This window comes from Peromyscus leucopus, chromosome 16_21 (genome assembly GCF_004664715.2).
Source record: "Peromyscus leucopus breed LL Stock chromosome 16_21, UCI_PerLeu_2.1, whole genome shotgun sequence".
Classification (NCBI taxonomy): Eukaryota; Metazoa; Chordata; class Mammalia; order Rodentia; family Cricetidae; genus Peromyscus; species Peromyscus leucopus.
Window position 1 is genome coordinate 42,400,461 of NC_051084.1, and position 14,230 is coordinate 42,414,690.

The 14,230-nt window shown below is 42.2% G+C and overlaps 1 protein-coding gene across 1 annotated transcript in view; it reads left to right on the forward strand.

The window, feature by feature from the left end:
• Tmem182 (transmembrane protein 182) overlaps window positions 1-4,040 on the forward strand; it is a 49,600-nt gene extending 45,560 nt beyond the window's left edge. The window contains exon 5 of the mRNA XM_028865803.1: window positions 1,978-4,040. Coding sequence (XP_028721636.1) covers window positions 1,978-2,198 — 221 coding nt within the window. The 3' untranslated portion in view covers window positions 2,199-4,040. The remainder of the gene's footprint in view (window positions 1-1,977) is intronic.
• Window positions 4,041-14,230: the final 10,190 nt, after the last annotated feature.

The following is a 14,230-nucleotide window of genomic DNA, read 5'->3' on the forward strand; positions in this document are numbered from 1 at the left end:
TTCTAGGACTAGTCCAAATCCTTCAGGCTATGCAGTTTGTGTGGAGCAGTTTACTCACTAGGGCATCAGAAACCAGTGATGTCATCAGAAGCTGTTGATGTCATCATCAGAAGCTGTTCATGTGCTTTTGCCTGTTAGTTACAGGAGCAGCTGCATCTGAAGAGTGTGTGCCCACAGCTGCTCTCAAATGCCACTCTTCATTAGCTTCTGTCTTCTCAGTGGTTAAGGTCAAGGGCTCATGGGGTGACACACGCGCCACTCTCAGAATTCCACAGTGTTTTGAACTGATGGACCATGTGGAACCGCTCATAAACTGTGTGATGTTGCCTTTTCCTTTTTGTCTCCCTCCCTCCTTCCTCTTGCACCCATCCCCTTCCTCATCTTCCTCCCCCTCCCTCTCTTCTTCCCCTCTGTCCACTTTTTGCGTCCTTCACCTCCTTCCCTTTTTTCTTCCCTCCCTTGTCACTTCCTCCTTTCCTGCTTGTTTCTTCTTCTCTTCTCTTCTGCCTTCCTCTCCATTCCCCTCCCCTTTCTCCCTCCCACCCTTTCCCCTTTCTTCTTTTCTTCCTTTCCTCTTCTCTGCCTTTCTTTTTTTCTCCCTTCTTCCCTTCTCCTTCATATTTTCTTCCTTCTTCTTCCTCCTCCTTTTTTCTCCCTCTCTCCCTCTTTTCATCCTTTCTTCCTTTCCCTTTCCTCCCTCCTCCTTTTTACCTCCCTACATTACTTTCATTTAATAAAGCCTGTGATCTCAAATCTATGGTTTTATAATTCTCAGACTATTTTATCATCAGTGTTCTTTCAAGACAATGGTTCCATTATATGTGTATGTGTGTATGTATGTTTCGAGTAGACATATAATATACCCATATATCCATTCAATATATATATATATATATATATATATATATATATATATATATATATATATATATATATATGATGGACCAGAGTGGGGATGCTGAAGAGATGTCTCACTGGTTAAGAGCACTGGTTATTCTTCTGATTTCCAGAACCCACATGGCGACTCATACTTACCTGTAACTCCAGTCCTAGGGGATTAAACACCCTCTTCTGGCCTCCTCAAGCACAGGCTGTAGGCACAAGGTTCACAGGCATACATGTAGGCAGAACACTCATATACATAAAATAAAAATAAAGGCTAAAAATTTTCATATATGTTTGTCATTGCACATTTTGCACATTCAGGTGGTCATATCCGTCCCTGTGTGGCGCTCACTTAGCTTTTGTTTTAGTGGTCATGCTTGGTTGCGGCTCTATAGAGTTAGCTGAGTTCCCATGGTGTAGCAAGAGTTTGAAGAACCTGGACTGAAAACCACTAGCTGTGCTGGTACACACTTACTGCCCTGGGGATGACAGTACTGTTTCCACTGACCCGTGGCACGTATCAAAAGAAGTAATAATGGGTTACAATGCTTGCTTAAAAATTTATATACTTTATGAAGTGTATAAATGTCAAATGCAAATGTCCACAGATTCAGCACAGTACCTGACAAACAGTAAGCACTTAATAGATGCATATCAGCTGTGGTTGTTGTCTCTCAGGCAAAGTTCTCCACAGAATGCTTTAAAATATGAGGGACAACAGCATGTCTGTTCAGTCCGGTAGTCCTCAACCTTCCTAAGGCTGGACCCTTTTATACAGTTCCTCATGCTGTGGTGACCCCCAACTATCAAATTATTTTCATTGCTACTTCCTAACTGTAATTTTGCTACTGTTATGAATCACATTGTAAATACCTGTGTTTCCCAACGGTCTTCGGCAACTCCTGAGAAAAGGTTGTTTGACCCCCTTAAAGGGGTGGGGACCCACATGTTGAGAACTGCTGTTTTAGCTCCTAACGAGTAGCATGAATGGTATCTGATTCAGCTCAGAGTTGAGGCATTCACCCTTAAACATGTGAATACTTCAGGAGAATGGTACCTCCAGAAAGGTTAATGGTCTTCTCTCTTCCTCAGGTGTCCTGTTTTCCCTGGTGGTGATGCTGTACGTCATCTGGGTCCAGGCGGTGGCTGACATGGAGAGCTACAGAGACATGAAAATGAAGGACTGCTGGGAGTTCACCCCTTCTGTCCTGTATGGCTGGTCCTTCTTTCTGGCCCCGGCTGGCATCTTCTTTTCTCTCCTAGCCGGGTTACTCTTTCTAGTCGTCGGACGGCATATTCAGCTACATCACTAAGTTTGGCCCCTCCAGTGTTCAAAGCACCGTGCCTCCAGTTTCCATTTTCTGTTGATGATGATATCAGCATAAAATCCGTTGATGTACATCAAGAGTTGTTATTTTTTTAATGAATCATTTTACTTGTGATTTCTGCTCATAAGGAAGTCCTTTGACTTCTCCAGAACCCAAAGCTGTCTGTGCTGGTGAGGAATTAATTCCCTAAGGAGTGGGTAGTGGGCTCATCATAGAGTTTGGGTACAAATGCGATCATCCACAGCAAACCAAGTGTAGGCTGAACGTCTCCTTGACATTCACTTCTGCTATTTTATTTTTTAATAAGGAGAATAATTGAGAATGGAAAACAAATGTCAGATGACTGATTTTGTTTCTTCTCCACCTACATGCCCATACACAGACACATACTCATCCACTGACTTATGTGAGCAGATGATTCATTATTTAAAAATAAATAACTGTTGTCCCTGTTATCAGAACCAGAGTTCAAGTGGGACAAAGCAATAATACCAAATGTACTTATTCTAGTTTATTACCAGCGGCATCATCTGTGTTTTCTTTCTTAATTATGCATGCTTACAGAAACCTTACACTGTTGGAAAGCAGTAATGCAGATTAGAACCACAGAAAGTTACAGGGGGTTAACCCTGGATTGTAATACGGTTTAAAATATGTAAAAACCAAGTGCCTCATCTGAGTGCATAATTCTATTTGATATTTTAAAATTCCCATTTAAAACTTAAATGGCTAAGATGTTCAGCACGTCTAAATTTATTGAGAGAGCGTACTTTTAATATTCCCCGGCTATAAAGATCCCAGATACTTCCATGTATGATTATAATAGTCTTGCTTTATGAAGACCATGGCATATTAACTTGCTCCGACATTTTACAGGATCCAGTTCTTCTGATCATTTGATTCCCATATTGTCCCTCAATTTTTTCCTTTGCAGTAGATGCATTAACACTCTCAGACCCACAATTTCCTCTGACCTCCTGCAAGAGAAAGGTTTTGTGGGGAAATATTCTTTATTATTCGCTAGCACAGACATTTTGCATATCAAAGAGGTTCATTTGCCAGGATTGTTGATTGAAATCAAGCCCTTCTGAGAGGCTTCCCTGCGCTGGTACTTGCATTCTGGAAGTTTCCATGAAGGAGGAGCTTGGTGTTTGTGATGAGCAGAGAAATACGGAGCACTTGAGCTTTGTTGGGGACCCAGCGATGCCTTCTGCAGTTGTAGCAAGAAGGAAAGGCAGCACTGAGGCAGGGGGATGACCACCTGGAAGGTGCTCTGGGAAGGAGGGGTTAGCTCTGCTGGCCTGTTGAAGGTACAGTGGTGATGTTGCCTCAGCCTTCCCTACAGCCTGCTTTATACACAGAGGGAGAACTGGAAGAATGGGGGAGCCTGATCTATCTACTCACCCAGGAGGCATTTTAGTGACCGCACTTGCCTGAAATAGAAACAGCTGTTTGTAAAGCTCCAAGGGTGTTCAGCTTGTCTCTCAAACCATATCGATGCATTTTTTTGTGTGTGTGCGTGTTACTCCCCCTTTGTCATCTTCTGTTTCCTTTTGATATTGCTTCATTTACTCCTTGGCTTTCTTTGGCTTGGTTATTGGAAAAATAATTCTGGGTTCTGTTGTGCATATTGCCCGTGATATTAAGCTATGGCATGCGATGAAGTTTTCCAGACGATGCTTAGATGTATCTGGTTAGTTTGTGTCATCTGAACATACAATTCTTTTTTGTAGAACTTTGGAATGGAACCTTTTTTCCGGACTGTGTGCCATTTAAATTTCACATGCAAGCTGTTTCTAGTAAAAGTTTGAATATTTATAAACTTCAGATGGTTGCCCTTATTTTCTATTTCACTTATGTGGCTACTGTGTGTTTATCATAAGGCAATTGGCCAAATAGCTGATGGGTATGACAATTCATACAGATCCACCCGGCAGAAGTCTTTCCGAGTTGTAATGTGACACTCACACTGAAGCTAAGTACCATTTTCAACTGCTTAAGAAGTGGACGGGATGCGGGTGAGTCGTGTTTGCTGATTTGATATATAAACTATTGCTTGAAAGTGAGTGTAACAGCTTTATGTCTGAGGGGCACTGTATTCAGATTGTCCATGCTATGTCTATATCTGTTTGGAGTACACTAGCTCGTTTTGGAAACAGTCAAGGGAAAGGTTAAAATTGCTTAAGAGTGTTGATTTTGTACCATGACTTTTCCATTTAACAAATAAGATGCTTCTTCAGTGACTCAAGTGAGAAGAGGGAGTAAGGAAGGCTATGAGGAACGCCTTGCAGTTTCCGGCAGCTGGGATAGCTCTGTGTATTGGACCTTCTCAGTGGGCTTGGGTCAATCAGTGGCAGATAACTCATGAATTAAAGCCGGCTGGAGAAACTACATGGGGCATCTTAGTGATGGTGTTCAGCTTAGGCTTGGATGGTAAGGGTGTCTAAAATAATGGATTATCTGGCATGCTCTCTGTAGTCATTTTTACCATGAATCTGTGAACTACTGTGTTGAATTTGAAGGTTAAATTCACTTGTGAAGGGATACAGTAGAGAAAATAGCACCATTTGGCAAATACCATTAAAATGTACAGGTGTGTATGTGTGTGGGGGGTGGGGAGGGAGTGGGCAGAGAGAGACAAAGAGACTGAGACACAGAGAGAGAGAGAGAGAGAAACAGAGAGATAGACAGAGACAGAGAGACACAGAGTATTGTGATGATAGGGCTTGGGTGGAAAGGCAACCTGATGGGTGTCATCAGTGTCTGTGACCTGGGCTAGCTTTACAGGTTATAATGATGCCGTCATCTCTGGATGCCACCTTAATAGTATCACTCAACTGATGATGACTTATTCATTACAGCCATACTTTTATACTGGGCTTATAAAAGAACTTAGAATGCCAGAGGCAAACACAAATGACTGATTGATAGCTGAGCCTGAGTCTGCAGGTGGGGAGAATGGTGGGAAAATACCAGTAGTATTGGGAAACAAACAAATGAGCAAAATTAACCCCAAATTTGCTTTTGGTGGGCCTCCAGTGGGAATGGGAGGTTCATAAACAGAAATGAATAGAAAACTGAATTCTCTTTCTTTCTTTCTTTCTTTCTTTTCTTTTTTTTTTTTTTTTGGTTTTTCAAGACAGCGTTTCTCTGTGTAGCTTTGCACCTTTCCTGGAACTCACTTGGTATCCCAGTCTGGCCTCAAACTCACAGAGATCTGCCTGGCTCTGTCTTCCTGAGTGCTGGGATTAAAGGCTTGCACCACCACCGCCCGGCCGAAAACTGAATTCTCATTGATGGTTAGGAGGAATTAAATATGTGAAGACTTTTCAGTGATGGTCAACTGTAGGGGGAAATTCCTGAAAGAACTTGGGAAGACAGTGTCGTCTTACATGTTCAAAATCAAGGAGGGCAAAGAGATAGTTTCTTTCATATTATAATGCACACACAAACTAAGCAATGGATCCTTTAAACTAGTTGGCAGGAAAAAGAGGATAGAGAGGAAAACTTCTACTCAAGGGTAGCCATAGACAAGAGCAGTGTTACCCGATGCCATCCCAACTTCTCAGAGCAAAAGCTGGAGAATCTCAGTGTTCGAGGCCTGCTTACACCACATAGGTCATTCAAATCCAGCCTGGGCACCATAGCAATATCCTGCTTTAAATAAAAAGGAAAAGGAGAGCTTGGGGATATAGCTTAGTGGTAGAGGTTTTGCATAGTTTATTCTAAGCCCTGTTCAATCCCCAGATGCCTGAGAAGGGTTAACAGTTTCTGAACTGGTTGACAAAAGCCAGGGCTCTGGTTCCTTCTTCAGCATTAAAGTCACCGTGGGGCATGTGTGGTGGTGGCTACTCGAGAAAAGGTTGAAATCACAGCGGAACACTCTGGCCAACCAACTAGCTTTTAAGCTTCCCCTTTCTCTCTCCTGTGGCAGTATGAAGCCAGCTGGGCTCTGTGAGCTCATTCTCTGGTCACCTGCATTTTGGATGGCATGGCTGAAGGTAAGAAAACTGTGTCTGATCTTGCACTTTTCAGAAGGCTTTGGGGAACTGAGCTTTCCCAAATGTCACACCTGTGCATAGAAGCGTATGGTAAATCTAATAGGTCTACTACTTCCAGCTATTTATGTCAGTTATATAATTTGATCTGCATATAGAAAAACTGAGTTATGTACAATTTAGCTATAGTTATGTGATATTATTTATGAAGCATCTTCATAAGTCATTGGTTAGGATGACTGCATCTTCCTGGTTAAGTGGGAATAGGACCAATCTCCTGCTTCATACGTGTGACAAAGAGTCCAAATTAGCTCTAGGGAGCAGGCACGTGGGAGCACATCAGCCTGCACTGATCCCAGCATTATGCTGGATGATTCACTAGGATAAGATAAGAGCAAACACAGCAAAGATCTTAATACTCTTCTGCATCCGTACATCCAGGAGTTATTGTGAGCACATGACTGACTGTCTCCCTTTACCTGACAGATCCTCCCTCCCTCCTTTCTTTCTCTCTTCTCTTTCTTTCTCCCTCTCTTTGAATTTCTTTTTTCATGAATTCTAAACTGAGGATGCAAATGTTGAAACACTCTATCAATGCCTCAGGTTGTCTTGGCATTAAAACTTCCTAAGCATCTAGGTGTTTAAAGTGGACGTCTTAAAATGAATGACATTACAAAGAATCATGTTTACAGCCTTGTATGTTAGTGTGATCTGTAGATGGACAATAAAAGAAATATTGATACAGTGTCTCACTTTCCAAAAAGACAAGGGAAATTTATCTCAAGGAAAAACATTTGTAATATCTTAAAAAGGGTTAAGTATGAAGTTGGGTTAATTTGTGTTTATGCATATGTGTATGTGTGTAGGGATGGCTCTACTCACAGTGGGCTGGGCTCTCTCCCATCAATCACTAATTAAGAAAATATTCTGCAAACTTACCTATAGCTCAGTCTTATGGAGGTGTTTTCTCAGGTGTTCCCTCCTCTCAGATGACTGTAGCTTCTGTCTAGTTGATGCAAAACTAGCCAGCACAATATGCATACCCATGTATATTGATGAATACCAAGGTCTATATGTTTTATGTGTATTTATATAAATATTTTGACTACTAGAATATATTTACATATAAGAAATGTTTACTTAGATATATGTACATTATGTACATATAGATGTGTATGAATTAAAACAAGTATTTGTTACATATGTATTTATGTAACTATCTTATACACTGAAATGTATTTGCATACAAGAAATGCTTACATAGGGTACATATATACATATGTACACACATACACATATATATTCATATATACCTGCACACCAACATATATATGTCATATGCATATTTATATAACTGGTTTATATAGTAGAATGAGTTTATATGTAAGAAATACTTAAGTGTTTTATATATATATGCATATATATGTATATGTACCCAAATATCTATATCTCTCAGGCCTTATGGAGCTCTTGCGTTTCACTAAAGTAGAGAGCATCTTGTTGTGGTGGTATTCTAATTGTACTGAAATGTGATTTTGATTGTATGTTAATAAATAAAGTTGCCCGGGGGTCAGAGCTATTAGAGCCATAGCAAGAGGGTGGTGGTGGTGGTGGTGGTGGTGGTGGTGGTGGTGGTGGTGGCACACACCTTTAATCCCAGCACTTGGTAGAAGAGCTAGGTAGATCTCTGTGTGTTCAGGGATACAGCCAGCATTGGAGACATATGCCTTTAAGATCTGGAGGGCTGTACATACAGACAGTGATGAGGCAGTCACGTGTTTGGGTTTACAACCAATGAGAAGGCAGAACAAAAGACTATGAAAAGACTTACACACAGGAAATAGCTCTCTTTCGGGAAGCTAGGAGCACACAGGAGGAAGGGTGAGATTTTAGCTCTGAGCTCTGACCTCTTGGCTTTCTCTTTTACATTGGTTCTGTGTTTCTTATTTAATAAGACTGTTGGTTACATCTACATCTTGTGCTCCTGTGTGCCTGTCCTGGTGGTGAGCAAGGAGTGAGGCAGTGTCCGTTAATCCTAGCATTTCTCTGCTCCTTGGTCCAGACAAATGTGATGTTGCATAGGCAATTGGCACATAATGTTTCCCTATAATTTTCCAGTGCAAATGACTATGTTTTTAAAAACATCTGGGTGCCATGTAGAAGTTGATGGCTGATAAATATTGATTTAATACTTATAACTCTTTGGGCACAAAATTCCTTCCCGAGCAGCATGTCTGGCTCATTTGTTTTTTCAGTCCCTCTGCAGAAGATCAGGCCAGCTGGGTTCTCAGTGAACTGCTTATCTGGGTGCCTATAAAGAGGCTGGCATGGTGGGTGCAGGAAGAGAGTAAACCTTGGTCTGAAGACCTGCTTCCCCATCTTGGGTTTTAAACCTCTACCCACAAGTTGTTGCACCCTACTTTGGGTCAGTTTCTTTATCTAGTTCTTTTAACAGCATGAACTATGAGCATGCACTGTTTCACAAATGGTGCTCAGTACTGCATATATAATACTAGATAAAGCAGATGTGGGGTATCTTCATTCTTCTGCGTAGGGCTCATACAAGGGCTATAGACAACGCATGAAGAAAAGGAAGTAGAAAGTATCACATTCTCCATTGCTCATTGGCAAAGCACTTCAGTATGGCCCCAGAGTCAACACAATTGAACGATAAATCTGTTCAAGTTTTGAGGAGTCCCAGAAATTGACAGAAGACTCAGTATGAGACTCTTGCTGAGCCAGAACATTCCATCTTCCTTAGGAAGTTAAATACTCCCTGACTCTCTCTTTCCTCCAGAAGTGTTTAAGAAGAAATTTGTGGGTTTACTTTTGAAGTTTGGAGTTTCACTCCTGTCTAGACAAATCACAGTGGCTCCCACTGGTGTTATGAAAGGTCTCAACTTTCTATTGAGGACACTCCGAAGGCACATCTGTGAGTCTCACAGGCCTTCAGTAGGAGGTGGAGGTCAGCCTGGGTCACCTAGAGGGATTCTGTCTCAAAATGAAAAGGATAAATGAAAGAAAAATCAAGAGAACAATTGCTCTAGTACTATAATAGGCCCTGTGCCTGGAATTCTGTAATATGTAAGTTGCCCGTTTGTGACCTAAGAAAATACTTGAGATGTAAGGAAAAATATAGCCTATTAAAAAGGGGTGATAAGGTGAAAGAATATGAAGGAGGATTTTAAATATGGGCTTAAGTTGGATTCACAGTACTTCTGATATATCTTAATCCTTATCTTACTCTTCTTGAACAGGGCTGGGGTGAACCAGGGCCTCACACATACAGGGCATACCTCCAAGTCTAGCCTTAACCACATCTATACTTAGGAGGAAATGCAGAGGAAAAGCTGTTTTTCTACTCTTGGTGTGACTGTCTGTATGGCCACTGGAGGGCTGTACTCTGCCATGTTACAGCTTTTGACTCATCTCCATCAGTTACGGTTCCCTAACACAGTTCACTGGTGGCTAGATATTCTGAGTGAATGTTTTGCTCAATTGCTTTATTACAGTGTTGTTTTCAATGTGAAATATTGAACTTTAATGCCCAGATTTCAGTATCTACCAAGCTCTCTGAAATACAGTTTCCAAGGTGACTGCCTAATCCACACAATAGGACATAGGAAAAAAAAATGTTAATCAAATCTTCTAATTCTCCAAGCTGTTTTGCTTTACAAAAGTAATACATATTCATAGATATTTAGTGGAAAGGAACACCAGGGCGGTGACTAATGACACTGTCCTCTGCCACTAGGAGCCAGGAGCAGTTCTAATAGGCAACCAGGAAGTTTTGCAGAGAAAAGTTTTACAGGCTTAATGTGTATGTGTGTGTGTGTGTGTGTGTGTGTGTGTGTGTGTGTGTGTGTGTGTGTGTATGTTTTATGTGTAGTAAGTGTTTTGCGTGTGCTTATATGTTATGTGTGTATTGTATGTGTGCATTTTGTGTATCATGTTTGTGTGAGTTTATGTGTGTTTTACATGTATGTGTTATGTGTTTTTATTTATTTATTTATTTATTTATTTATTTAAGAGTGTCTTGCTTGCATGTCTGTCTGTGTACCACATGTGTGCCTGGTACCTAGGGAGGCCACAAGAAGGCATCATATACCCTGGGACTGGAGTTACAGTTGGTTGTGAGTCATCTTGTGGGTGCTGGGAATTGAACCTGGTTCTTCTGGAAGAGCAGCCAGTGCTCTTACCTGCTGAGCCAGCTCTCCAGTCCCAGTTGCATCTTTAACTTGATACCTCAGCTTTAACACTTTTGTGTCATTCAATACATTTCAAAGATTGCTTACACTTTCCAACTATAGCCAAGCCATACTCCTGAATGCATGCTGGCTGCCCTGAGTTTAGCCTTGTCCTCAGGGAGCTCATGCTTTTAGTTTTGTTGCTGCTGTCCCTGTGCACTATAAAGAAAACAAGGGGCCATGCCCAAAGAGACTGTGAGTGAGCTAGGTATGGACTAGTGAAATCCCACAGGAAACATAAAAGGAGCTTTGTAAATGTCCACAGAATGAAAGTTAAAAGACTGTTGAAACCGATGGTTAATCAGGTTTTGAGCAGCATCTTGGTGACTGTGACATTGATTCCTTTGTCTGAAATTGTCACTTTCCTTGGAGAGAGGAAACAGAAACAGAGGTGTGTAACTTGCTCTAAGCCACACAGCAAGGAAAGATAGGAAGTAGGTTTTGAGGTGTTTGAAGATCCACGCTTTTTCTATGTGTTCTCTGGGAAGAGACTGCTTTGAACCTTTCTAAGTAAGATGAAGGCTTCTTGGTGTCACATTAGATGAGTTGCGTGAACGAAAAGCAAAGTTGCACGAAGTCAGTCCCTTTTAAATCCTTGACTCATGGTGATTCAGCATTGGGGTGTGAATCACTGGCTGCTGTGGGGTAGTGAAACATCTCAGTCCATCTGTGTGGCATGCCCAATGACCAAGTGAGTCATCGAGGAGAGGCAGAAGGAAGTCTAAAGTCACTTGGACAACATCTTCCACTCTGAGGACAACTACTTAGAAAGCATGGCTTGCCTGTAGCAAATGCCAGCTGAAGGCACTGGCATCTAGAGGAATAAGCTTTTCAACTGGGACAGTCCATGGACAGCCCGTGCTCAAGCAAGGCATGGAGCCACTCTGCCGTCCAAGCAGTGTTACTGTCAAAGCCCCTAGTGAAGTGTCCCCAGTAGAACAAAGATCTACTTGCTGATGATTACGACGGCGTGGGCACTAGAGTCAGGAAACCTCTGAAAAAGGTCCCACAGGGGAATCTTCATTCTGTGCTTAGTAGGGTGGTGCTGAATGGGCGATTAGCATCTCTGTGGTCCAGTCTATTCATGCATGGAACTGGACAGTGAATGATTCTCTCCAGGTACCTGGAAGAGTGCCTGTCACCACCAAGGAACTGTTTTATGAAGGGTATCAACTCTTGTTGTCACTTTAAATGACCACGTTTCTGTAATTGCAGATCTTGTTCTTGCCCTTGCGAGGCCAGGAGCCATATCTTTATCCAAGACCGTCCCCTGTCCCTCATTACCACCATCATTGTGGGAACACCTGTATATGGCATGGCCTCAGCTGACTCAGATTGCCTGGGGAATAAAGGAGAACTCACCATACATCAAGACTATAAAATCATAGGCAAGAACCTACCACACATCAAGACTGGGTGACTATAATCATGGGATACCTGCCCTGCAGAAACAGGCCACCAATGAAGAGAAATCAGCCATGATATGGTTTGGAAGGGCTTGCGAGGACATAATTCCAAATGGTATTACAGCTATTAAAAATGGGGGAATCCATCTGAATAGATACAAAGGGGGAACCAGGGAGATGATGAAAACTTGCCCTGCTATCCATCAGTGGTCCTCGCCTCTTTGTTATATGGCTTCGCTTTGAAGCTGGTCCTCTATTTGCCACGCTTAGCAGGTCACCAGACCTGACATGGGCCGGTTGGTAGCTATTTAAAACCCAGCTCATGTTACTCTGGCTGTGCCAAGTACCCGTGTTGCGAACTGGTACACGGCTGATCTCAACAGACAGCATTGCACTGGGTCCTGGTCTCTGAAATTAAAGGCACCGTCTCTGTGATCCCCTTCTTTCTTTATGCAGTACTTCTTTTGGGAACAGCCTCTTGTTCACACCACAGGGGAAGTCTGGCTAGGCTGTCATTCTGATGGACTGCATTATCAGGAACATTAGCTTTTCCTCCCTCCGCATTTGCTTAAGACTTAAAAATTGCGGTGAACAAGAAGCGCTAAATAGAATGAAATGACCTGCCAAGGGGAGGCAGGGCATTCTCAAATGACTTCAAAAGTTTCCCCAGCTTCCCAGTCCTGTAGGCTGAGTTTCTGTGCGTCCTCAAAGCTGAGCTCTGCATTCCTCCCTGTCCCTCTTTCTTCCCAAAGGCTGTTGGATGTCATTGATGTGGGAAGATTATTTCTTGAAAAGAAACCACAATCGCCCCTGCTTAAGAAGCAGATGAGAGATTTGAAAGTCGGAGCGAGTGTGTTGAGCAAAGAAAGGATGGATTTGAACCTCACCTTCATCATCACACATTATGGCAGAATTCCAGAGAATGCCTAAGAAAGACAGGAAGGCACATGTCTGTAAGCTCAGCACTTAAGTGGGTCAGAAGATCAAGGTCATCTTTAGCCACACATCGATTTCCAGGCCAGCCTGGGGTACAAAAGTCTTTGTTTCAAAAGCAATCAAAGGAGGGAGGTAACAACCAAACTAAACAGAACAAACAAACAAACAAAACAGTAATAACTAAAAGAAAGAAGCGGTCTTCCACAAAATTTGAACAATTCCTGGGCTAAATTACAGTGATTTGAAGGTTAAAGACAAAGATACATAAGCATGGCAGAATAATGGCTCACCAGTTAAGACTGAGCACAGCTTTCCCAGAGGATCCAAGTTTTGTTCACAGCACCAATGTTGTGCAGCATTAGAATGTCTGATTTCCTCTTCTGGCCTCCAAGGATGCTGCATTTACATGCACATAGCCATACACAACCACACAGACAACACACACACACACACCTATATATATATATATATGTATATATATATACATATATGTATATATATTATAATATTACAATATTATAAACATATACACACACATATATAATTTTAGCTTAGCATGTGGCTTGGTTGTGAACTAAGGAAAAGAAATCAAACCTCTAACCCTGGAGTATGGGTATTAAATGCCCCTTGGGCACATGCAACAGAGAGCCCCCTGTTGGAAAAAAATGGAAAGAACTGCAAGAACTTGAAAAAAATGTGGGCATGGGGCCCCTGCTTTCACTCAAGGCTAATGTAGGTAGTGGCTTCTGAGAAGATAGTCCGATTCTTTTCTGTGTGAGATTGAAAAGGTTCGCAGAGCTGGAAATGCAAGGCGGCAAGCTGCTCATGTCCTGTGTTGTGTTTACAAAAGAGCCATCAGGAAAACGGTGTGTGATTTTGCCATCTTCTATTTCTGGTCCTATATGACCTGCCAGTCTTCCTTGTGAATGGTCATGTTATGGGCAGGTTGTGGTATTCAGGCAACAGTCACAATGTGACAGTTCACCCTTTCTGGTGATCATCAAGGGCATGCAAATGCCGATGGGATTCTGGAGCCCCAGTCTTCCCCCTGGCTTCCATCTAAACCTCCTCTGGCTGGGTCACAAGGGTGCTCAGTAACTGCTGATGGAATGAATGTCAGTATGAGGTCAATAGACCATGCTGCTGTGAAGTTCTAGCACAGGGCAGAGCCCTCCACCCACGGCTTAGGACAGAGTGGAAAACCTAAGGTGGGATTCTAATGCTGACGGTTGTACCCGGGAATTGGCGAGGCATGGATTTCTAGGGTGTAGGAGCTCTGACAAGAGGGGTACAAATACTTCCGTGAAGAAAGTATGGCTCTTTAGGAAAACACAGATTGTTCTTTGAAAAGTTTAGAAGAGATCAGAAGTTAGTAAATGTGAATTTCCTTCCCTCCAGGAGACAGGGTCTCCCTAGGTAGCTCAGGCTAT